This window comes from Pteronotus mesoamericanus, unplaced genomic scaffold, assembly GCF_021234165.1.
Source record: "Pteronotus mesoamericanus isolate MK-2021 breed Mesoamerican mustached bat unplaced genomic scaffold, CSHL_Meso_final contig_2, whole genome shotgun sequence".
Taxonomy (NCBI): domain Eukaryota; kingdom Metazoa; phylum Chordata; class Mammalia; order Chiroptera; family Mormoopidae; genus Pteronotus; species Pteronotus mesoamericanus.
Genome location: NW_026555084.1, coordinates 27,868,337 through 27,892,387, shown reverse-complemented (window position 1 = coordinate 27,892,387; position 24,051 = coordinate 27,868,337). Strand labels below are relative to the sequence as shown.

The following is a 24,051-nucleotide window of genomic DNA, read 5'->3' as shown; positions in this document are numbered from 1 at the left end:
CTGTGGCCGCCGCAGCCCTCCCCAGCAGGGGCACCCCGCTTGCCTCCGCCTGTCGCCTGGCGCTGACCACCTTGTTCTCTTCCAGTGGCTGGTGGAAGAGTCAACAAACACCAGCATTTTCCCACTGGGCTTCCTGACCCCCCAGTCCTTTGTCAGGAACTACCTTGGTCCCTGCTGAGGATCTTGCCCCCTCCCTAAGGTCAAGGCCTCAGGTTCTGGCTTTCAGAAGGGAATCGCTCTCCTCGACCCTTAGGGACTCCCCAGGGCCAGTCCTCAGACGCAGAAGCAGAGACCAGTGCCCACCATCCATCCAGGGCCCGGACCCCCGCCTTCCCGTGTGCACAGGCCCAGCCGTGGGCCTGGCCAGGCCCCGCCCCATGTGAGGGCAGGTGCTCAGGGATCCACAGGTCGTAGCTGCAAAGTGTCTACCAGACCCCCTTGAAGAACTGGAAAGAAATGGCCAACACGGTGTTCATTCTCTGAGGATCAATGGCTGCCCTGCAGGCTCTTTCTGGTGGGTGGGAGGAGATATGAGAGAGGCGTGGTTTCCGGGGAGCTGAGGCGAGGGGGGACGGGGACAGGCTGTGCTCCGCCACGCCCCACGAGGAAGGTCAGGAGGCTGCCTCAAGCCCTGCTGTCCTCTGGGAGGTGAAGAGGCCTTCACCTGGCACAACAGGGTCTGCTTTAGCCTTCAAAGCTCAATGTCACCAAATGTCCTTCGCTTAGCCTGAAAATCATGGGGTGGGGACAGTAAAAGCACAGCACAGTGCTGAGGGGGACAAGCAGGACGGTCGGGACACTGGCACAAGTGCCAGCCCCGCCGCTCCGTACAGGAGACCCGAAAGAGCTCTCCTACCACCTTGAAGTACCTCACAAAGTCGTTCAAAGAAGTCAGGGAAGGAACCTACGTAAAGCTTTGACGAAACGATAGCTGCTTATTAATGTCATCATGACACATAGCTATGGAAATCGAAGAAGTCCACCTCAGAAACCACAGCTCCTATCAGGCATCTCCTCCTCAGCCCTGTTAGGAAAGGCTGAGGAGTGGCGTTCGGACTCCCAGCCGCGCGCTCCAGAGGCCACCCTCCCCTGTCGCGCCACCTCCGAGGCGTCCTCTGTTCCCAACTCTTGGTTACACTCCCCAACTCTTGGTTACGCAGAAACAGACATCACAGCAAACACCACGATCCTAATGCAACAAGACTCCGCACCTGGCTGGGAGCAGTGCTCAGCCCCAGGCGGGGGGAGCCATCGCGCCCTGTCCTCCGCGTTGACTGGCCTAATTATCCCGCAACAGCTCAAGCACGACGTGGCCCACTGGATGCGCCGGGTGTCAGACTCTCTAAGAAGAGACATATGGTAAAGCCATGACTCACCTCCCGTGTAGCCCCCTTTTTCTGCCCAAGAACAGTTCCAGCTAAACCTCAAAGCAGCTGCACTGAGGAACTCCCGGCAGCCACAAGATCTGTTGACTCTGGAGCCGCAGGGCCACGTCCAAGCCCAAAGCCTGTTCGGTGTTGGCGGGCACAGCCCTGGGTGTCAGGAGCACAGGAACCGGGGGGAGGGGTGGGGTCAGAGTGGTGACCTTGAGACGCAAGTCAGCACCTAGAGGCCAGGCGTGCTTTATAGCAGGTCTCCTGGGAAACCCCAGAGAGGGACGCGCTGGGCTTCCGAGCTGCCCGGCTACAGGTGGGCCAGGCAGGTGTGGGGAGGGTACAAGTGAGACAGGTAGAAGAAGGTGGGCGGGCCAAGATTTAACACCACAAAGGCAGGCTCTCCTACCCCAACTCTGGCTCTAAAGAACAGATGGACGGATGCCATAAAATGCCACTTCTAAAAACCTCGGGGTGCATGTTGCTCTGGGTGCTTTTGGAGAACCTGGAGGCTGGCTCCTCGGTCTCAGCAGCCAACTCCCTGGTCTCCATGAACCTGCGCCCCTGCTCCCTCCCTAGGCCTCCCAGGCCTGAAACCACACCCTCTGCTCAGAGCCCCTGATGGTCGCCTCACATACGGGGACCTGTCCCCTGTGGATAGGACCGGGACAGATGCTTCTTCAGTCAAGTCCTCAAAGACTAGACCTCACTCAAGCCGTCTGGGGTCCTGGAGCAGAAGGGTCTGCGATGGCAGAGCCAGAGCCATGGGGCTGATGTTACCTGGCAAAGGCCACAGAATGGGATTTATTGCTTCGTAGAAAAGCCAGGCTCCAGAGGAGAGAGAAACAGCGGGGAGAGGGTGTGGGTGGGAAGGAGGGGGAGGAGGGGCAGGCTGCCCGAAGACTGGCTGCCTGGGCACCCCCGCAGCCAGCAGGGGCCCCAGGAGATCCCTGGGGCCCGACACGCCCCTTCCTCCTGAGCCGTGGGGAGGCGAGTCTGCTCCCTGCCACCAAAGGTCCCAGGTGAATCAGTTGGCCAGCCCAGCGGGCCGAATATCCGGCCTGTGGTCTCTCTCCTCTTTTCTCCTCCCACAAGATAGCGTCCTATTCCAGCCCACACCTACACTTAGAGGGTTCCTCCTCCTTCAGGACTTAAATACTGGGCCCACTCAGATGGCCCCCGTCCTCTCCAAGGGCCTCCGCCTCCCACCCAGCACCTCTCTGCTCTAAACTCACACCACCCACGGTCTGGCCCACATTGTAGCTAAAGAGGTTGTGTACTGTATGCATCGGCCATGATGTGCAAGTGGGTAACTGATTTCTTAAAGCTCCGTTTGGGACTTTTCTTTCTTACGATCACATGGTGAGGCATCAGCCCTGTGCAGGAATTTCCTATAGAACGCAGCTCACGACCGTCTTTTCCTATACGACAAGAAAGAGCTGTTTTGAATGAGGTCGGGTTTAAATTACACATTTTCATCAATCACAGATAATTTTGTTCTAGTCAGCATGGCCAGAGAACTGTTTTCATTACTAAGAATTACACCAGTTGGGACAACTGGGTGGGTGAGGGTGGACAAGGATGGACACCGAGCTCAAGATGGGACTCTAAAAGCCAAGACCTCGGGCTAAGACTGCCAGAATGACAGCCGAGCACTGGAGGGGTAGCGGCACATGTTGCGGTGCCCTAAGCAAGCGACACAGTTAGAGCAGTAACGGGCAGCCATCCCCTCCCACAGACAGCCACGTCCTCTGCATGGGCCCTGGGAGGCACGGAGACAACACGCAGGGCAGGGCCACGTCAGGGAGGACCGCCGCGGGAGAGGGCCCGGAGGGACACAGGCCCCGCTCCCGTGGACACGTCCTGGGAGGGACGCAAGGGCTCTGGCTGAAGTTCTGAGCTCTGGACGCCATGGGGCCGCTGCAGCCAGCACTGCGTCCAGCCGAGGTAGGTGACACTCTGACACTCCAACTTCTTCCAGTCCCCACCTACCCACTGAGGACTCTGGAGCAGCTGCGTCGTGGGCCAGAACAAACCCACGACACCATATCTGCCATCAGCCACACCCCCTCTGGGAAGGAGGACGCTTGAACTGGGAGGAGAAGCGCCTGCCTGGGGCAGAGAGCAAGAGAGGGGGCCCGGGGCAGGCAGGAGCCGCTTCCTCCTTTATTAGTCAATAAGCAGAATGAATTTCCTTTAGACTGACGTTGAGCACTTAATTGAATCACTACACACAGGTTAGAAGAGATCAACCATCAACAGAGTGTTCAATCCTTCTGCCCGTTCAGATTCCGCTCAGTGGCAGCTGACTGCTCCATCCGCCTCCCAATCCACTACCCCACGCCGCGCCCCACTGGTCCTGAGGCCCCCAGAATGGAACCATAAGTCCTATTTCTCTTCAACCACTTGGCCCTAGCACAGGGCCAAGCAGGGGGCTGGGGGCTCAATGGATGGGCGCCTGGCGATGACCGAGGTGTAAGACCACCACCCAGCCCTGTAGTCCCAGACAGCCCAGGGCCCGGACGCCCCCGCTACTGCAGGCTGCCATGATAAATGGGCACCCACGTTTTCGGCCCAAACTTTCAGGGAAAAAAAATCTTTCGTTTTAATTTTTTAATTCAACTTTTTATTTATTTGTAAGTTCAACAAAACTGATTATCATATTCCCGGGTATTATTTTGCATACGGATATTGTCACTGCTTTCTAGAGTTATACTTTTAACATATAAGCATAAATAAAAGAATTAAAAACATTTATATAGATACAGAATTGGCACTGCCCATGTATAGTGCGCAATTTTATTTTTCCTTCAAAAGTTTGGACCAAAAAGCACGCACAATACACAGCCAAAGACAGCAGGTAAGTAGAGAGCGTCCTGAGAAGGGCGACACTTTGGACACCAGGACACACTGCCAGGGGATGAGCACCCAAGTACGAGGCAGAAAGTCCTGTTCTTCACAGCCAAATGCCAAAGTGAACACCACAGCACGTGCGCCAACCAATCAGAGGAGGGCGGAGGAGGAAGAGGCGGGACAGCGGGGCTTTTTCCAGAAGCACTCCAATTAAAGCCTCCGCCCGGCAGGCCTCTCCCGTTTGACGTTTCCCGGTGCGCCCACAGGAAGGTCTGTTTCCCTGGATGGACGCACAAAACGTGGCATCTGCAGGGCCACAGAATCCTAAAGTTTGTTTTAAAAGCAAGGCTAGAAAGGGAAATAAATAGGAAGGGTTCTGTTTTCTTTATCTTGAGAGCAAGCCTTAAATGACAGAACAGCTTAAACAAGCTTTTCTCGTGCTAAGATGAGTGTCAAGAAAAGCCACCAGAAGTCCTACACCTACTTAAAGACATCTCCAAAGAGAACTTCTGTTCCCACGGCCCTCGCCTCCTCCCCCTGCAGGGACAGTTGGCGGCCGCCCTCCCCGGAGGGAGCCGTGGACTGTTTTTGCTGACTTGGAAAATCCTAAGCACAAACAGAACATCCTGCATTTGTTTGAGTTTGCGTTTCGCTCCCTGGGTTCCCTTTGTTGGCGAGGTTCAGGTTCCGTGTGGTGATGCAGGCCTCTTCGCAGAAGGGACAGCCAGGGCCACCAGGTCCCAAAGGCTACTTTAAAAAGGGGCAGTAACTGAGTCCAGGACTCTGCTCCCTCCCCCACACACAGCCCACAGGACTCTCTTACGCTTCATCTGACTCAGTAGGATGTTGGAAAGATTTGAAACTGTGACAGGATTCTACTGCAAATGGAAACCAAAGAGTCAGGTGACTCTCTCCTGGGGGTTCTTCTGTGAGGAGTCCCAGAAGCTCAAGTCACCTTGTCCAAATTCCTACCTGACACCAAAATAAACATTAAAAGACCGCTGACTCACTCACTCACATGACAGATATCTGAACACCTGACTCTGCACCAAGATCTCCTGGATGCCGGGCACCCAGGGGCCCAGACCTCGCGATACTTACCCTTCACCAGAAAGAGGACCCTCCCACCCCAAGGGCCACGCTGCTGAACTCAGAGTGACGAGTGCTACCACGGAGGCTGACACACCAGGCCGTGGGGAGGGAGGGGTGCGCAGTCTCCCTGTTGGGCACTCAGTGGGGCCCTGAGATGCCAGACCCCGGACCACAGCTCTGACGGCCACGTCTGAGCAGGCGCTTGGTGCCGGGTGGTACACGTGCCATCTCGGTCCTCATGACAACTGACATCGTCTGCGTGTTACTCGTTGCTAACCTGAAACCTGAAGGTCACAGGGATTCCCTCAGCGACACAGCTGGAGAGGAAGGAAGCAGTTTAGAGCCTCGGGGCCCCTGACACAAAGGCAGCACTGGAGGTCCCTTCCCACCAGTGCGGACAGGCAGCACGTCGCGTGGGTGACTCGGCCCCGCAGGAAAAACCAGCCGTGGGCTTTTCAGCAACGACAGGTATCCTGGAGGACAAAGAGGAAAGGTGGAACACACAGCGTTTGGCCAGGAGTGGGGGAGAGCAGCGGCCGTTTCCCCGCAGAGCCCCAAGCCGCCTGCACCGGCGCCCGCGCCTGCCAGGGCTGCCCACTGCCAGCTCAGCCGGGCGGGCAGAGGTGCGCGGTCGGAGAGCAGGCCACCCAGGCCCCCTGCTGGGCTGTGCCTGGGCTGTCATGTCGCTGTCTGTCACCTCGGCTGCTGGGCCAGGTTGCCAGTTCCCACCCCAAAGGCCAGGTGGCCGGGGAGGCACCCCTTCAGCGCACTCTGCCCTGTGAGAGGCTCGCTGGGGACCGGTGCGCTCTAGAAAGGACTTTTGTCAGAAATAGAGGGGTCACCTCCCTTCTCAACTCAGAAACGCACGTGCACGCACACGAGCGCGCGCGCACACACACACTCATATTTCTCTGTCAATCCAGACCCAGAAAACCTCAAACCCTCAAACTTTAAAGTATTTCAACAAAAGGCATAGTGGTAACTTACCCTTCTGGCTAAGACCTCCAGAAGGGCTTCGATTTGAACTCAAGGCCCTACTGGAACCCCGGGGTGGGCCGCATCCAGCAAGCACACAGGTGCCTTCTTAGAGCTTCCTCCAGACAGAGCAAAGCCAGAGGTCGCTCTGGAGGCCCCGTGGGCCAGCACCTGCCTGCCGTCAGCACCTGCCTCTCCACCCTCCCCTGGGCAGAGTCAGGCTGCGGCGGACCCTCTGGCTGAGGGAGACCCGAGCCTGCCGGCCACTCACCCTCCTTCCTTCACTCCAGCCGAGAGCAAACGTCCCCAGATTTCTAACTTCCCAGTGAAACAAGACAGCCTTCCACTTGGAGGAAGATCACCAACCAAGTCACCAACCGAAAAGAAGTGGTGTGTCCTTTTTCAGGACAGGAGCAAAGAGATGGCAAGACACTTTAAAAACCATGAGCAAAAAATCGTGCGCCCCACTTTCCCTTTAAAACCCAGCCACACCTGTCACTTGGACACAGACAAGCGCCTGAATGTGACAATGAAACCCTATCTGCAGGTTGACACCCCCGCCTACGTGGGGGGCACCTCCTCCCGGGCTGAGCAGCACCTGCTCTATCTTGGAGCTCATCTTTCCGGCCATGGAACTGGGGCAGGCTCCCCAGGGAGCAGCACTGGACCTAGTGTCTCAGTGTGGCGTGCACTCTAGCTCACCAGGGACTTCGAGGCCACACAACCGCTCGCTTCTATGAGCCTCATTTCCCACTGGTCCCTGATCAATGTTTCTCTGTGACCCACGCCTATGACCCCGCTGGTCCCCCGTCACGACACACCCCCGTGAGCAGTGCAGGACAGCCCACAGGACGGCCCCGCGGGATGGGCTGCTCTCTGTTCTGAAAGCGTGGCCTTGCGCTTCTTTTATAAATAGCAAGGAACACAGAAAGGTGTAAAAAAAGAAGTGAGAGTGACCCTAGTGGGCGGCTGAGTGTTGACTTTCACGAGTTTCCCTCTTTCTGCCCTGCGAAATCAAAAGGCCTGGGGACCACTTCTCTGGGCGCGGCTCCCAGCCCACAGCAAAGACTGAGACAGCGGAGAAGAGGATCCATTCCAGTGCCTTCCTGGCTCGCATGCCGAGGACGCCCTCCTCCCTCCCGGACGCTGGCAGGTCGCTGGGGTGTGCGGCATCATCACACATTGCTGTGGAGCCCTCTTTGAACCCAGGTCTGTGCCAAGGGACAGAGAGTCCTCAGGTCAAACAGGCCCCTATGGTTCCAGCACCAAGTTAAGTGATGGCGAGCTCCTCCACCACTGCCCCTCCCCAAGGAGAACGTGGGAAGAGATGAGACGAAGGTGGGCCAGGCCGTCAGACGGCGCCCCTGTTGTTCGGCCGCCCAGGAAAGAGGGAGGTGGGACTGCATCTGAATGACACGCGTGTGCTCTTCACACCTCCTGAAGGGGTCCCGTCAGCTGCGCCAGAATTTAGATGTGAAGACAACCTGGTGGGGGCGCACGGCGGCACCCTGATCACCCCTCGCTTCCTGCCGAGGGAACCAAGGTCCAGGGAAGAGAAGGGAGAGGCCCAGGTCCACAGAACTCATTTGTGCCAGGCCAGACCCAGGAGGCAGAGGGCAGGTGACCACCCTGTGGTCGTGTCCTCAAATGAGAAGGCTCTGGCAGCCTGCACGCAGAGTTAGAAGGTTCCTACGGTGCATAAAGGTCTCTGCTTGCTTTTCCCTCGCTGGGTCACCTTTCAAGTCTTGGGAGTGGAGACAAGGACCCACAGGCTTTACTCTGGACTGCAGGGGAGGACCAACTCCTAGAACACGGGGGTCAGTAGCGTCTGACACACGCCCCGCGTCACTCCCAGCTCCACTGCCGTCGCGGGGCATCTCTACTCACTGACCCGACAGTCACTCTTCAGAGCTCTCCCCGTCCAGCTTCTCAGCCCCACCCCTCAGCCCTCCATCTCTGTCTGACTGCACTACAACCCCGGGCCCCCTCGGGGACTCTCCTCCGGGGCGTGACTGCGTGGCACCATCCCTCGGAGAAGGGGAAGGAGCACCAGGGGGACCACCAGCCGCGCCTCCCCCAAGCCCGCCGGGATTCTGCGCCTCTTTCCACCTGGGGGCAACCCACTCGCGGCCGGATTCTGTGCCCTGCTCCCTACTCAGCCCAGAAGTACTGTCAGGAACACATTTCTAAATTAAACTGAAATGGGGTCTATTTTATTTTCTGACTTTCCCTACAGTCCTTGAATTATCTGAGCACAGCATGGGCTGGGAGCTGTGGGTCGCCAGGGTCCGTGGGTGGCCGCACCCCGATGAAGTGTTGAATGAGAACACTCAGGTTGTACTTTCCAAAAAAACCAGGACCCCACAAAGAAAGAGACTGGGTTTCTCTCGGTCCGTGCCTGCCTGATTCAAGGGAATGAATGCCTGAGGCCGGAGCACAAACGTGTGTGGTCACCAATCAAGAGAGAGGCCAGGCTGAAGGGACGGATGCTTCTCAGCCAGGACACACGTCCTCTGCCCGACAGCAGCATCCTCAGGGGGTGCCTGCTCAGCGTGCCCGCAGGGCCCACCTCAGGCCGGGCCCCGCGTCCCTGGAACCAGTGCCCTCCCCCTCCCAGGTGGTGGAGACACGACAAGGCCCAGGAGCCTCATAGCAGAAACCACAGGAGCGGAGGCAGAAGGACAGAGGACCCAGGCTGGCAGGACAGAAGAGCGGAGCCCACATGCATGAGAGCCGTTAGAGTCTGTCTGACACCAACATGGCGCTGACCTCTCTCTAAACGGGAAGTGAGAGAGAGAGCCCACAAGCCATAGAAAATAAATCAAGCAGATGATCGGGGCCTAGCAGGTCTGATGCTGCCAACTCCCCCAAAACGGAAAATCAGAGCCCCATTTACAACACGTGGCCTCATGTCCTGATTACAAGGGTGGACAGTTTCCTAAAGAAGCATAGATTATTTAGCAGCAGAGGCATAAATAAAATAGTTAGATGGGTAAATGCTAAATTAAGAGGAAAAAAAATAATGATTTTCTGTGAACTCATAAATATTCATTTTCCTGGGTCACAGAACTTCTCAGAGGCAATTAAAACTCTGTCAACTATAATCTCAAAGTACTAAAAGGGCAGTGCGCTGACTAATACGGAGCAAAAGGCTTGCTGGGAGAGGGGAGAGGAGACATCCGACACAAAGAACAAAGACAGGGACTTCATCTGTGCAAGGATGAAGAACAAGAGCCCTAAACAGAACACCAAGCGGGCAGCTGTGTCACCCCAAACAGCCTGGCTGGGCCCTGGGGACAGAGCCTGGGACAGGACACCAGGAGGAGTGGCAGGGGGTGGTGACGGATGTGGCTGACCCGCAGGATTCGAATCACCTCCAAACCAGGGAGGAAGGCTGGGCCAGAGATCGAAGCATCTCTCTCTACCTGCTGGCTTGAAAATAGGTGGAAACGACTCCAGCCTGCCCTTCTTCTCGCCTGCCGGCCTCTGCCCCAGAAGCCAGCCTCGCGTCACGTTATTTCCAGGCGTGACGGCAGCCTACGCATTGCTCTCCTCTTCCTGACGGCAGTCGGCATCATCGTGTTGACAAGAGCTAAGAAAGGCCAGGGTTAATCACCCACTGGATCCTCCTCCTTGGGAGCTTGTGAGAAATGTAGAATGTCAGGACCGCCCCAGACCTACTGCGTTGGCACCTGCACTTTAACGGCACCTTCCGCCCCCACCGGCTGTTCATGAGCTCACTGAGGCTCCAGGGGCACTGGCCCACCAGGGCACGGCCCACGCTGGCTCGAGCGGGGACCAGCTCATCCAACACCCTCGCCTTGAAAATGATGGATCTGCCAACACATCCACAGATGGGAGGCTGTACTCTCCCAATGTCATGTGAAAAACTAAAACCCACATCCTCTGACACGGCAGAGAGCCTCGGTGAGTGCTCACAGCCCCGAGAAGGGCGGCCCCCACCCTCCGCTGCAGTAGAAGCCAGGGTCCTCATAAGAGGGGCGCAGGCAGCAATCCCAGAGCTCCACACCGGGAAAGGACCACTGGGTGCCTCCTGCTGAGACACATGGCCCCGAGTCTCGCCTCCTGTAACAGCCAGTCCAGTGCCGGAGCTGGCAGCAGCGAGTGCCTGGGAAGGGTGATACCGTGGACACCCGGGAGGGGTGTGCACAGGCTGGCACTGCACGTGAGGCTTAGGAAACGCCCAGCGACTGCTCTGGACTTCTCTGTCCACAGGGAGGAGGGGGCTGGTTTTCCCCAAGCGCGCGGAGTGTGGGGCGAGAGTGAGCAGAGGTACCAACGGTAGACCTTAAAGCCCGCAGAAGATCAGCTACTCTTCCCCGCAGTCAAGCAAAAAGAGGGGGCAGGAGTGGAGGAGGGGAGGGAATATGACTGGGAAGGGTCAGGAGCATTGCCTTAAATTCAATCCTGTGTGTAAGAATGACACACATTAAGGAAAAATGTGTTTTCTTAAAAGGAAGGCCCAGTCTTCCTGGCCCAAGTCCTCCGGAACGCCCAACTGATGCCGAAAGAAGCCAGGGAACTAAAGGTCTCTGCAAAGAAGAAGCCGCCCCCGCCGCCCCCGCTGTCTCCCCACCACTTCCACCGCCCCGGGACAGGAGTGCCCGTGAGCACAGTGCTGCAGGCAGAGGAAAGGACCGGACAGCCGGGGCAGGAAGGGGCTCTCTCAGGCCGACCCCCGGGGTTAAGGAGCAGGGGAGCCATCCTTCTTACGGACACCACCCGACATATTTTCTCCTCCAAGACTCTCCCATGAGAACTTGCACATACCCAAAACATAGAGTCGGACCGCAAAGCACGTCTCTGGTCTGTAAGCACTGAGGCACACAAAGCTGACCATTTTTCAAGGCTCCAATACTCCTGTTTCCAGTTACTGAGCCCATGCCTAGAAACTATGAGGAAGGGCAATTTTGGAAAAGTTCACTGCGACGCGGGAAGGGTGCATAAGGCTGTGTGAGGGTCAGCATCCAATCCCAGAGCCCAGTGAGTGGCAGGAACACAGCTCCCAGGGCCCAAAGCGGGGAGTCCTCCTTCAAATGCCTGCCCCGCAAGGGGGGCCGGGCCCCTGGCGCTGCCCCCGCAGCACGTCTCACTTTCCTGGTCGCCCCCACCCATAAAATTCTACCAATATTGATCGTGCTGCTCTATCTACATTAGCCAGAGCATAGGAGAAATGGGAAAATAGAGCCATTTCAGAATTTCAATAAGCCGCATCTCTCCGAACGGTTCCTTCTGAATTCAGAATCGCGTTAGCATTCCGGGCCGCGCGCTGCCACTCAGCGCTCGCTGAGGAGCGCCCCACCCCGCTACGTTCCTTTTTATCTGTTTGTAAAATGGCAAACGCCTGGAAGCTATTTCAACTGCAGTCTTTGTTCTTAAAACAATAATTTAACAAAATTCACATTTGCTATAATTGCTTTAAAAATGTACCGATGCGCACGCATTGGCCATTTAATCCTTATTTACCCTTGGGTCACTTGGGTAATTGGTGTAATAACTTTAAAGGCAAATCAAATCTTATTAATGCTCTCCGAGTACTTTAAAAATCTTATGTGAACGAATGTTTTGTAAAGGACTACTATCAGGAAGAAAACACATTTTACCATGTAGGGCCTGAAATGGTTTTTAGATTTAGTGAGTCTCAAGAAACTCTGTTGGTTTTGATTCTTCCAGAAAATAAAACTGTCTGAGGAAACTGCTAGAGGAGTTTCATATGGTTTCGGCAGTGAGTTATGGATGTATTAATAGCTACAATTCAAAGAAAAAATGAGCCAGAACCTACAACACTCAAGGACTTCCTTGGATGTGGATAAGATAAAAGTCTGGCTCGGCCGGCAAGCTGCTTACGGGTTTGCCGGGGAGACATCCGTGCCCCCACGGGAAGCGAGCCTGCTGGGCAGGGAGCTACGGCACACACTTACGTGCGCGGTGGTGTAGTTGGAATTTGGAAAGCACCCGTGACTTCACGACTGCTACCAAAATGTTGGGGGGAAAGTCAATTGGCTCAGAAACACACTAAGCTTCTATTTTGCCCTTAAAATTATTAGACGCTGTAGAGAAGAAAAAGATAAAGAAGATAGGCTTCGTCTATATGAAAAGTAAAAATGTCAGTAAGGAAAAAAGGTGGCAAAGGCTAGGAGTTCAGAGAAAGAGATCAAAGGTAACCAAGAGTGGTCAAAGAAGGTTCTGGACAGTGAGCGCCAGCGCTGAGCCTCGAGAAGCGGGTGGTCCAGCCATGCGGAAAGATGGGACAGCCTTGCAGACGAGAAGACCCTGGCGAGTGAGGGCGTGGAGGGGCTGTGCAGAAGGTGGGAGCAAGCCAACGAACTAATCAGCTATAAACGCTCCGCCTCCATCTAAACAGGCACGAGGCCGTCCTGTGTCCCGGGCCCTCCCACCTCCATCGTCTCATTTAACCACTGCTATACGTAGAGCTGTGAGCAGAAGTTACAACCCTCTGCAAAAGCTCAATCTTCAGCAAGGAGATGATGGCACCTCCTGGGCTCCAGCCTAATGGGGGTGGGAAGGAGAGCAAACCGCAGCCCCAGACAAAAAAGCCTCACTTCCTCAGAATGAGCCCCATTGGCTTTCTTGTTGGTACACAAAGTATTAGGGTGTTGCCAGCTACGATAAAGAGACCCGAGGTCCATATTCACTTACCTTCAATTGACCTCCAGCTAAATCCCACCGTAACTGGCTGGACCATTTGAATTGAAAGGAGGGGTGTGAAACAGGGGGCCAATGATCCCCAAAAGGAAGAAGCCTAAGTAAGCACACCTGTGTGTTTGCCTGCTGGCCTTGTCTTTAGATACTTCACAGTGTATTTGTAGGATTTGGGTCATCGTTTTCTCTCTATATGGGTGAGAGAACAATGATTAAGCCGTTCCCATATGGGAGATGCTGAGCTCGCCAGCAAGGCAGCCTCCAGGTGCTCTTAAAAGAGCATTAAGTTGCGCCCTTCCTGGATTTAGATGGGAGAGGGACTGTTTCTATTTAATCATCTGCTCACCGCAAAAGGAAGCCTACAAACTACCAACCAGGAACTGCAGCAGGAAAAGTGTGTGGTAAATTACTGCTGAAGCTCCCTGAAGATTAAGGCTGGTAAGTTTGAGACTGCATTGCAATTAAGTAATAATGAAAGAGAAATTGTATCTCTTGATCAAATAATGCATTAATCCAACCCTACACTGTGTACTGTTATTCGCTCTGGTAATGTTAAACTTTTTGAGGTGCTGTTTCTCTCATTCCACAGGACAGGAAACACGCATAGAGAACCAAGGGGGTGGAGGGTAGGCCTCGAGGAAGACAACGGACGTTCAGACGCTCCGAGAAGCCCTTAGATAAGACTCGGCATCCACCACATCGTAAAGAACATCCCAGGTGGTTTTGGTGAAAGGGTACAGCCATTTCGTAAAGTTCAACACATACGAAACCTTTTCTGCAGAAAAACAGTGCCCCCTCATGAGCCCCAGATTCCCGAGGCCTACTACCTGAACGGGGTGAGGTGTAGTCTATGAATCCCCTTCAGTACTTAGGCCTAAGTTCACCAAACGATGAGCAGGATATGGAGGCTCTCCGGGGAGATATCTGAGAAGAAGTCCCCACGCACTCTGGAAGCATTTACATACGCGCCTAACGTGTGGCTCCTCACTCTGACCCGGTCATTACGGCGGCCTCCCGCAGGGCCTCGACTGGCCAGGGCTTTCTCAGCCTGCTTCTTTTTTCTATAGGCCCCAAAAGGAGTTCATTTCTCTTAAAACATATTTTATAATTAAAAGACTTCATTAACTCACAGGGGCGCGCTCCACCTATGAGTCTGCGTTTTCTGAGTTTTATTAACAATAGAGAGAGGCCGTCCTCTGGAGCGTCTTTGTGGCAGACAGACCGTGCCGATGCCGCTGGGCTGTGGCACGCATTTTCAGCATTGGAGAGATTTAAGCCATCACTTACAACATAATGTATTTACATTTCCTGTCCACGCCAACACATGTTGCCTCTTCCGTCGTCCCCTGCCAGCAAGGGGGAGCAATTTAAATGCACTCTGTCACCTAATCGATACAAACTAAAGGTGGAGGGCAAAGCAGACAGTGGAACCCTGGAAAGCAATCAGTTTGCAGTGTCAGGTCAGCTGTTATGTGACCGTACCTCTGCCTGCGGCTCCTCTGCACCCACGTTCAGGCCTCTGCTGGGTCCAGGGTCCGTCCATCCCAGCGCAGCCGGCAGGGAGGCCCCCAGCAGCGCGAGACGCAGCCAAGCGTGTCCTGGTTTCATTTTGCCGAGTCTGCTGAGAAAATGACAAGGGCTTAGAATTAAGCATTATAAATGTAAGCAAGTCACAGGGTAGTTCGTATTTGTACTCCAGAACCAGGTAAGCCTGGGGTAAACCCGGCCATAGCTTTTCCGTTCTGTGGAGAAGTTACATTACTTCAGAGCCGTCGTTCACTCATCTCTGGAATGGAGTCCATACTATGTACCTTGTACAGCGGCTGGGAGGACAGGAGTCGGTGTCAGGCTCATAGTAAGGGCTCTCTAAATGCTAGCTGCTCTGTAGAAACCCATCTGAAATGCCCCCTACTGCTACACCTATAGGAACCAACTAGGGCGACAAAGCTGGGTTCCCTTCTGTTAGGTCACCACACATCCATGCCTCAGGGTCCTCAGAAAGCCGCTGGCGCTCAATGAATGATGCCGAGGAATCGTGCTGAGCCTGTGGGAACCCATTTGTAGCTAATGTCTCAGTTTACAGGACAGTGAGCTTCAAAATGGCATAACGAGGCCCAATATTTCCGCTTCCAGACCAATGACATTAGCAGCAGAACCCAAACATCCCATGGATAATGGGATTTCGATAACTTCTAAGGTGTTTCCTGAGGCTCACATGATAAATTGTCACAAGTCCCAGAAGACAAGACACAGGCAATTCAAAGCAATGATAAAATTACCTGGCTGAAAAAAGACTGAAGATCTGCTACAATAAATATTCCACTCCCTATCATGTGCCAGGCACTTGCTAAAGGGGACAAGGACACAGACTAGTCCACTTGCCCAAGCAGCTGTACTTTCCCTTTTTAAGGTTTCTGCTACGAACATATTCAAACCTTAATTTCAGTATCTCTAAGAAACAGCCAGATAGACCTCATGGTGCAGTATTTACAACTCTTACTCAAGGAAGCTGTAGGGGTTATTGATTTCTGTGAGCACCACACAGTTTAGTGCTTAATTGCATGTGGTCCGCACTGCATTCTGATCGTGGCTGGGAGGTGAAAAGACACAGAGCTTCTTGGAGGCCGGCAGCCCTAGATTGGGGCTGGTCCGGTGCAGGTGCCTGTGTCAAAAAGGATGAGCTGCATGAGGGACATTATAGCCTGTTTAAGGAGCCCACCCCGGCCCACCCCTAAAGCCAACAGCTTTGGAGGATTCGGACCCTAAACGAGTGGGGTCATAGGTGCCACATGATCACTGGTGCTGACGCCAAACACACACATTCCTGCCACATCCCAAACAGAGCTGTCTCTCCAGGTTCGCTTTATTTTCCCCAGCTGGAGACAGAAATGCCCCAGGAAGGAGAATTCGTACTAAAAATTGTGGGTAGGCAACACTGCTCTGTGAAATGGGAAGGTTATACGCTATGACTATCTTGTAAGAGAAGGTGTCTTGTTGTATTAAGAAGAGTCCATAGACTCTCAACTCTTGCATCTCTTTCTTCAGCTGTTCATTTTTGACATCTGGTGGCAAAGCTGGAGCTACTGGGGCAATAGTCTGGGTGGCCAGTGAATACAATGTGAAGGTCACATTCACGCCCCCAGCCGCACCGGCTCCACACGCTGCAGAAGGCCGACTGAGCGGGGTGCTGCGGCTTGGGCTGCCGCTCAGAGGTGACCGGCGGGTTCTCAGCAGCCACCCACTCGGCACTCCCCTCCCAGGACTCTAGGGCAGGTGCGTTCCCCCAGGGCTGGGCGGGAGGAAGACGTCACATTCAGGACTGAAAGGGAATCAAAACGTCTTTCCCTGACTGCAACCAGTTTTTCTAAAAATAAATAGGACAACTCCCTACTCTCCATAAATTATTCTCTTCTGAACGCAGAGCCATGTCCCAGAGACTGAAAGCAGTTGCTGGATTTTTGGAAATTTTCTTTAAAACCCGCAACAGTAACTCAAGCTGGAAGTCGAAACACAGTGCTCCCCACTCTGCTTGACCAGTTCTTCCCTACTCGCCCCTCCCCCTGTGCTCCTGAGCTGCGCACACACAGGGACGGCCTTCCTTTCCCCCTGCTCGGGCCTTCCAGCCTGAATGAACTAATACCAGCAAGATAATCAGAACTTCCTCTAGTAAACGTCCAGATGTCAATTCCTGGAGTTATGAAATATTCAAGCCACAAAATTTGGTTTTGAATTTACCTAGTAATCCAAGGCCAATTATGTTTGATGTTTTAGTATTAATGGATGGCATCAAAATAAAACCCTTTCGCTTCAGTTGTTGCTTGGCGAGCTGCGAGTCTCTTCATTTAGGAGGGCGCGGCCTGACCTCTGGCTCTACACCCCCTTTTCGGGTTTCAGGAAGCCCAGGCTCAGCCCCACGGCAGCTGCCGTCGGCTGGTTTCACCTGGGCTGTGCTGAGGTCCTAGGAGATTTTATTTGAACCCAGGGGGATACAGGACAGGCCAGCTATTAAAATATTGCCAGGCAGCTTCTTTGTCAAGTTTAGCTCAGTTCGGCCACCGCTAGATCGAACTTCATTTACACGGCAGATACGTCTCAGATGTCATTTTATACTCTCGGTGAGTGACAATTCATTATCTCTACCACAGCAACAGCCTAAAAATGCACAGCTCCAGTTTTATGACAGTTCAGTTCATAAAAAAAAATTTAATATTGGGTCTAAATCAATTTTGATGACCTAATAACCAAATAATGGAGACTGTCTATTCAGTTAACACTTAACATTGCAATCACTACATGTCGGGCACCGTCCTAAACGCTTTACAGATGTCAACTCATAGCCTTCATTTCTACCCCATGAGGAGGGCGATGATTATCCCCTAGTCGGATGACAGAGGACACAGACCACAGAGAGGTCCCTACCCTGCCATGGCCATGTGGCCAATAGGTGGTAGAGATGGGACTTCAAACCAGGCTGTTGGACTCGCTGTCTATGCTCCTAACCTCCATCCTCTGCTGCCACTCGACACTAGGCATGATGGGAAAATCCATGTAGGGCGAGAATGGAGACCCCGAGTGCCAAGTCTCCCTTTCCTCCGAAAGCTGCCGAGAGCTGCACTCCTCCAACTGCCACGGGTCCGACCACGACCAGAGAGGCCGAGCAAGGAAAGGCCGAGTGCTGCCCTCCTGCACCCACCCCTGGACGGGACCACTCGGCAGGCCCTCCGCAGCTCCCACTGTTGCTGTCTTTATTGGCCAAGAAGAAACATGGCTGAAGAAGAAACTCGCAGGAGATGCACAGGATGCCGGCAAGGAGGCCCCTGAGTTCACAGGACGGCCCTGCGCAGCAAAGGCAGTCGCTGGGGGAAGAGGATCTGTGCACACTTAGCTCCTCCTCAAATGCAAATAGCCCTCCGGCCTTCGGACAGAAGGAAATGCAAGGCTCTCCGGTTATAGACATGGCTAGGTACCATCAATAAGGTCGCAAACCCTCTTTGTACTGAGTTCCTTCTGAGATCAATGTAAGCTCATAAACTTCATTCAGTCCATGCTAGAGTCCTAAGATTGGTTATAAATCTACCTGAGAGTGTTTTCATAAAAGAGCTGGGATACCTTTCCTTTCAAACAACTCATAAATCACAGTCCTTTGACATTTAAGACCTGCTTCCAGGAGAAGCAGTCCGCTGCCTCCTCCACGGTTTCCCACCTGTGCCTCGCGTCCCCCCCTCAGGGGAACCTGGCGCCAGCCTGTCAGATGCACGGACAGGACCCCAGAGCCCGGGGGGTTAAGGACTTTACCCACGGTGTGCCACCAAGTCAGAGGCCAGGCCTGGACGAAAGCCCAGGCACCCGGGCCTCTAGGCAACAGTCTCGTTTCTTACATCGTCACAAACCTGCGTGTGGAATGCGTCTGCAAGCTCTGCTTAGACAAACTAATTGTGCTTTTTCATGCTGGATGGGCCCCGCTAGGGCGTCCACCCGATCCCTGCAAAATCCACAGGATGTTCTGGTTTCACAACATAATCTTACACTGGCTCCGTTATCTGTTTGCATTTAAAATGACAGAGGCTGTCCTGGCTGGGCGGCTCTGGGAGCTGGAGGGCTGTCCAGTGACCGAAATGCTGCAGCTTCGATCCCCGGTCCGGGCCCATGTGGGAGGCAACCGATCAACGTTCCTCTCCCACACTGATGTTTCTCTCTCTCTTCGTTCCACGCTCTCTAAAAATCAGCACGCATATCCTCAGGTAAGAATTAAAAACAAAATTAAATTACAGAGGTACTACGAATTCGTATAATATAACCTTCTAAATTCTGACTTGCTGTTTGAAAAAAAGTGAAAAACACAACATATTGGGGAGAAATCAGTTTGAATTTGTAAATTCCCAATCTGCCCCACCAGAGAACACAGGCCAGTACATAAGCCTGTCTTTCCTGAGCAGGGTCAGAGGCCAGAGAGAAGCACCGACGTTACACTGGCTGTGGGTTTAATCCAAACTTCTGTTTTCTCCTGCGGGAACCGGCGCTGTCTGAGTAAAGTGGGCGCTCTGACCATCAGAGTGTCTGGGGAGACTGGTCGCCAGCTCTCGCTCTTGGGCTCCTTCCCAGAACGCGGTGATGTTACCAAAGCAGGCAGGGGCTAGCCACGTGGAAATGGCTTCTGTTTGTCACCGACAGGACCAAAAATTATGGCGGGGCTTTGGCAGAACCAAGCGACACCACCCAACCTTGAGGAGCCCAGGCGAGGTTTGTGACAACGGCACCTGCATTTCCAACCTTTCTAACTGAAAATGTGTGCACTCTAACTAATTACGCGAGGTGCGCTGCACTTTACACATGGGCGTTGGCAATCAACAGACAGAAACCAGCTGGGGACCACCAAAGTTCTGTAGCCCCTTCTGTGTGTCTGCCCAACGTAAGAAGAAAAAAGGCCACAGAAACCCCAACCTGAAACCAGGAAGCTACATTTTAATTTCTTCCGGAAGGTTTATGACCCTAGGTTTTATTTGTGCGTGTTTTAGAAAAAAAGGAAGGGATTCAAACTTCCTAGGATAGTCCCTAAAATACCAATTCAGGAAATTGGTATGGAAATGTAACAGAGTAACCCTGCAACAAAACATCATGAAATTATATTGCATTTCCTGTTAATTCCCACTCTATATCTTTGGTTGATATGTTCCAACAATTGATAAATTAGATCCTAAATTACTCTGTATGCAATGTATAAATCTATGGCATTCATACTTACTGTGAAGCTTCACACACACACACACACACACACACACACAAATTCCAGTAACCCTCACCCTTCCAGCATTAGATTATATCTCTTAAAATACCATCCTCTCTCAATTGCCAATCTGTTTTTTATTTGAAGTCTCATGCCTTGTGTTATGCATTGAGAGAGAAAATGTAAGGAAAGATGTGCTCTTGAAATAACTCCCTAATTTCATTACCTTGGTATGTACACAATTGACTACCCACAAGCAACACAAGAAGACTGAGTCTAAAAAGAGATACCCCAAAAAGCAAAATAAGAATTAAGGTAGATTTTTAGGAAATCTTGACTATTCAATTCCAGTTTCTGGAATATAGTGTTAAGTCAAACAAAAGAGTACAACGTGAAGATCACTTTAAAAACAAAAAATCCTGCAGCCTGTAGTAGAAGGAGAAGAATCCTGAGTGACCGACTGGTGAAGGTAGAAAAATCCGACCTACCCCTCCATTACCCGCTCCAGGACACAACCGAAGGGACAGTTCTCCCAATGCTCAGAAGAATGAGCAGGCCCCTCTCTCTAGAGCAAAAAGAGCCTTCCCAGAATTGACAAAATCTGGGGGTGCTCATACAATTCGAAGAGAGCAGAAGCCACTTGCACAACTTTAATGAGAAATTTAACAGATTGCATCAAAGACTATTTTCAGCCCGAAGTCTTCGCGGAGAGGGCTGCCGTTCCCCCTGGGATGCAAGGAGAGCGGACGCCCAGCTGAGTGTCTCAGGAAAAATGGTCTCGTGATGCTGCAGTGTCTGCGCACAAACTCTGATGGGAAGCAGACACCGCGGGCCCTGCGGGGCGTCAGCTCGAGTCGGCCGGGAGCTACCGCAGGAGGGTCGCTGCGGCTCCGGCGACACAGCAGCCCCCGCCCCCCATTCCCTGGACACCCATTCGCTTGACCCCGGGCCTCCCCGGTGAGCCCTGCGCGGGACCACAGCCCACCCCCGGAGCCTGTCCCAGGCCACTTCAGGACTAAGAGGACACTGGAAAAAGCCATCTCTGGCTTTCCCCGAAGCCCGATGGTAGAAAAATAACTTGGGACTTTTGAGAAAAGTCAGAATTTCTTCCCCATCCCCTTTCTCTCCTCATAGACTGTCATACTGACCCATTCCTGATGCATTTAACAGTAGTGGCTGTGCCACCTCCTCTTAAAATTATTTATCTTTACCCCAGAACATGGGGATGGGCGTTTGTATCTCAGGGGCCCATCTAGTTCAGCGCCTGGTGCATACACAGCATTGCAACAAATTTACGGAGAGGCAGACCGAAGCGGCCGGCGCTGTTTTTCCCTCGCCGGAAACCACGGCGGAAGCGACACCTAGAGGGGAGTGGAGGAGAGGCCGTGGAAGCGCTATTCATCAACGTCGGCGACAGTTATCAGGAGCGAGGTCGGCTGGACAGCTCCGCGGGGACCGACTCGGGGCGAGGATACAGCCCCGCCGGGCTCAGCTCCGCGGGCCGCGGGCTCTTCGGCAGGCCAGCGCGCTGCCCGGGTGCTCGCCACGGCCGGCGTGGAGAGGAGCCCACTGCTTCCAGCGGCTTCTGCCCCCGCGACAGCCGAGGGCGCCGAGTCCTCAGGTGGCAGGCCTCCAGCGAACGCGCTCCTCCGGGCGCTCCCGTGTCCGCTGACGGGAGCCCCGCTCGAGCCGCTCTCGCCCCAAACTCGAGGCGACACGCTCCCAAATCGGAGCGTTCTGCCTGCGCCGCCTAGCTCCCCCCGAAACTTGGAACAGGTTTCCTTCGCTAGCGCAAAGAGAGGCGAAGATACCCACAGCACAAGCTCGCTTAGGACCAAGCCCCCTGCCTGGACGTCCCCCAAACAAACTGCTCCCTAATGACTCCCCAGCAGGGAACACTGTCTGCCCAGTATAAAGGGGAGGGAACGGCAATAGAAATGCGGCTTCTGTCCCGGGTCCTTGCTCCCCAGTTTCCCCCGCCGAGCCCCACGCTAAGCCCCAGACGCGGGGAGCCCGGGGCAATGAGGGCCAGGCGAGCTCGGCGGACCCTTCAAGCTGCAGCGAGGAGACGCAAGTTTCCCCGCAAAGACGGAGGGAGGAGGAGTGAGCACGCCCCGCCGCCCCCCACCCCAGCCGGCCAAGGGCATGGGTCGGAGCGGAAGGGCCGCCGCTCGCCTGGCTCGCTCAGACCGCTAGGGGTCCGGAGCCCACGCGCGGCGCCTGCAGGGTCTCGGAGCCCGGCGCGGGCTGTGGGCTCGGCCCCAGCTGTTCTGCGCCGCGCTCCGCGCGCCATCCAGGTCACTCCGGTCCCTGCTGCAGACCCGGGCCGCAAGTCTCGGCGCCCCAGCCTTTACCTAAAGTCCTGGCCGGGGCAGGGGTAGCCCAGCCGAGCCCGGGTCCCGTGGTCCTGTTCCCGCCGCCAGGCGGGCAAACTTGGCTCTCCCAGCGCGGTCTGAGAGGCCAAGCGAGCGCCCGCTCCGGGCCCTGCGGGGAGACGCGGAGCCTTGGGCGCCGGGACCCCAGCGGGACGCAGCCCACCCGGTTGGTGGCGGCAGCTTGGCGCCCTCCCCGTGTCGGCGTACCTGAAGCGGCTGAGGTGGAAGGAGAGACCAGGTGGCCAGACTCCCGCGGGCGGGAGCGCCCCGTGGCGGCAGCGACGGCGGCGACCCGGCTCCGCGTCCTTCGGCCGCTCTCTCCGGCTGTCGGCGGGTCCCGGAGCGCTGGAGGTTGTCGCGGCTCCACCTCTCTGAGCCGCCGCTGCCCGCTGCTGTGCCACCGCCGCCGCAGCTGCCCTATTTCTGCCGCCCGGACCAGAGCCCGTGACGTCACCCTCCCGGCCCCGCCTGTCCAATCGTCGCCACCTGTGCGCGCCGCCCGCCCGCCCGCCCGCCGCTCGACCCGCGCGGGGCCCGCGGCAGGTGCGCGGAGCAGCGGGGCGCGCACCCGGGGCGCGAGGACTCCGGAGCTCTAGAGTGACCCCTCCACCCGCCGCGGGAGCGGGCAGCTCCACCCCCGGCTCGCAGGAAGCCTGGCAGGCGACAACTCCCGGTCACCCTCCAAAACACCCCTCCTCACCTCTCTCTCTTCCCGGGCTCCCTCCAGGATGGATTCTCCAAGGCCGTGCTCTCAACATGTACAGCTGGTCTTAATCACGCGCCCATACAGCTGGTTGAGCGAGGGTGGGCCACCGCACCGCACAGAGAGCTCTCCCTGGAGGCAAAGTCAAATGACACTCCCCCTCGCTGAGAGCCAAAAACCTGCGAAAAAGCAAAGTTTGTATTATTTCCCTCTTCTGAGTCTGCCCTCTCCCAGCTGCAGAATCTTACAAAATCTTGGGCAGCCCCAGGGGACATTTGCCTCGCCTGGCCAAGCTGTGACCAAAAAAGGTCCCTTCTTCTCCTTCAGAACCGGACATTTTTGCAGCCGGACCTCATCCTCAAGCCTGGGGCTCCCAAACCCTTCTGGATCCCTCTTCAAGGCCCACAACTTTCTGAGACTGCAACCAAGCAGTCACTTTGTTTTTATTAATTGGCCTACAGATCAGTCTTGAAACCAAAAAAAAAAAAAATTGGAAACATCTTTGTAACAACTAGGACCCCCCCTCAAGTGGTCATACTGTGGTCCCAATCCAGCCTCAGGCTTAGGAGGGGGACCCCAGGCAGGCCAGGCGGTGGTGTCCAATGGTCAGGCGCCTCTGGAGGGTAGGGGGGCGCTGCCCCCTGCTCTGGCTCTGTGGACACTGGGTGACTTTCCGGCCTAGGGGAGCAGTGTCTTATCCATGCCCCAGGGACAACTGCCGGCCTGGAGGAGGGGCAGAGGGGCCTTTCTGAGGAGAAAAGTCATCAAATCCCAGGAGAAGGGCAGGACTGCCGGGCTGACGTGAGGAAGAGGTGTTGATAGTGCATTTGCTCTTTCCTTCCACGCGCATTTGCGGCGCCTCCTGTGTACCAGGGGCTCAGCCCGATGCTGGGGGGTCCGCAGGAGATCGGCCCGTTTCAGTTTGGGATCCAGCGCTCCCTCTACCACTGGCTGGTCCACCAGCTGCCCCAGGCCGGTCATATCTCTGCCAGAGACATCCGTTTCCCCGCCTGTAAAATCAGGAGTGGGATGAGACCTGCCTCCCAGGTCTGCTGTGACTTCCCACGTGGCCGTCATGACTCGGGCACAGAAGGATAAAGCTCCTCCATCCTTAGTGCCCCCAGGGCCTTGAAAAGTACGGCGCTCTCTCAGACCTGATCACGCCGCTTTGTCACGGCCACCCACGACTGGCCTCCAAGGCCTGAGGCCAGGATCTCTCCACTGGATCAAGAAACGGGCGGCACTTTCCATTTGGGAAAAGGAGGAGAAAGG

At 54.9% G+C, this 24,051-nt stretch overlaps 1 protein-coding gene across 6 annotated transcripts in view; it reads right to left on the bottom strand.

Annotated features, from left to right (window-relative positions):
* FSTL4 (follistatin like 4) overlaps window positions 1-22,835 on the bottom strand; it is a 359,817-nt gene extending 336,982 nt beyond the window's left edge. For 2 of the 6 annotated variants that reach the window (XM_054568472.1, XM_054568475.1), the window contains exons 1-2: window positions 22,284-22,403; window positions 14,460-14,595 (exon numbers count right to left, since the gene is read on the bottom strand). In XM_054568472.1, coding sequence (XP_054424447.1) covers window positions 14,460-14,585 — 126 coding nt within the window. In that variant the 5' untranslated portion in view covers window positions 14,586-14,595; window positions 22,284-22,403. Of the gene's footprint in view, window positions 1-14,459; window positions 14,599-22,283; window positions 22,404-22,776 lie in introns of those variants that run through there. The other 4 variants (XM_054568473.1, XM_054568476.1, XM_054568477.1 and 1 more) reach the window with 3 other exon arrangements.
* Between the last annotated feature and the right edge of the window lie 1,216 nt (window positions 22,836-24,051).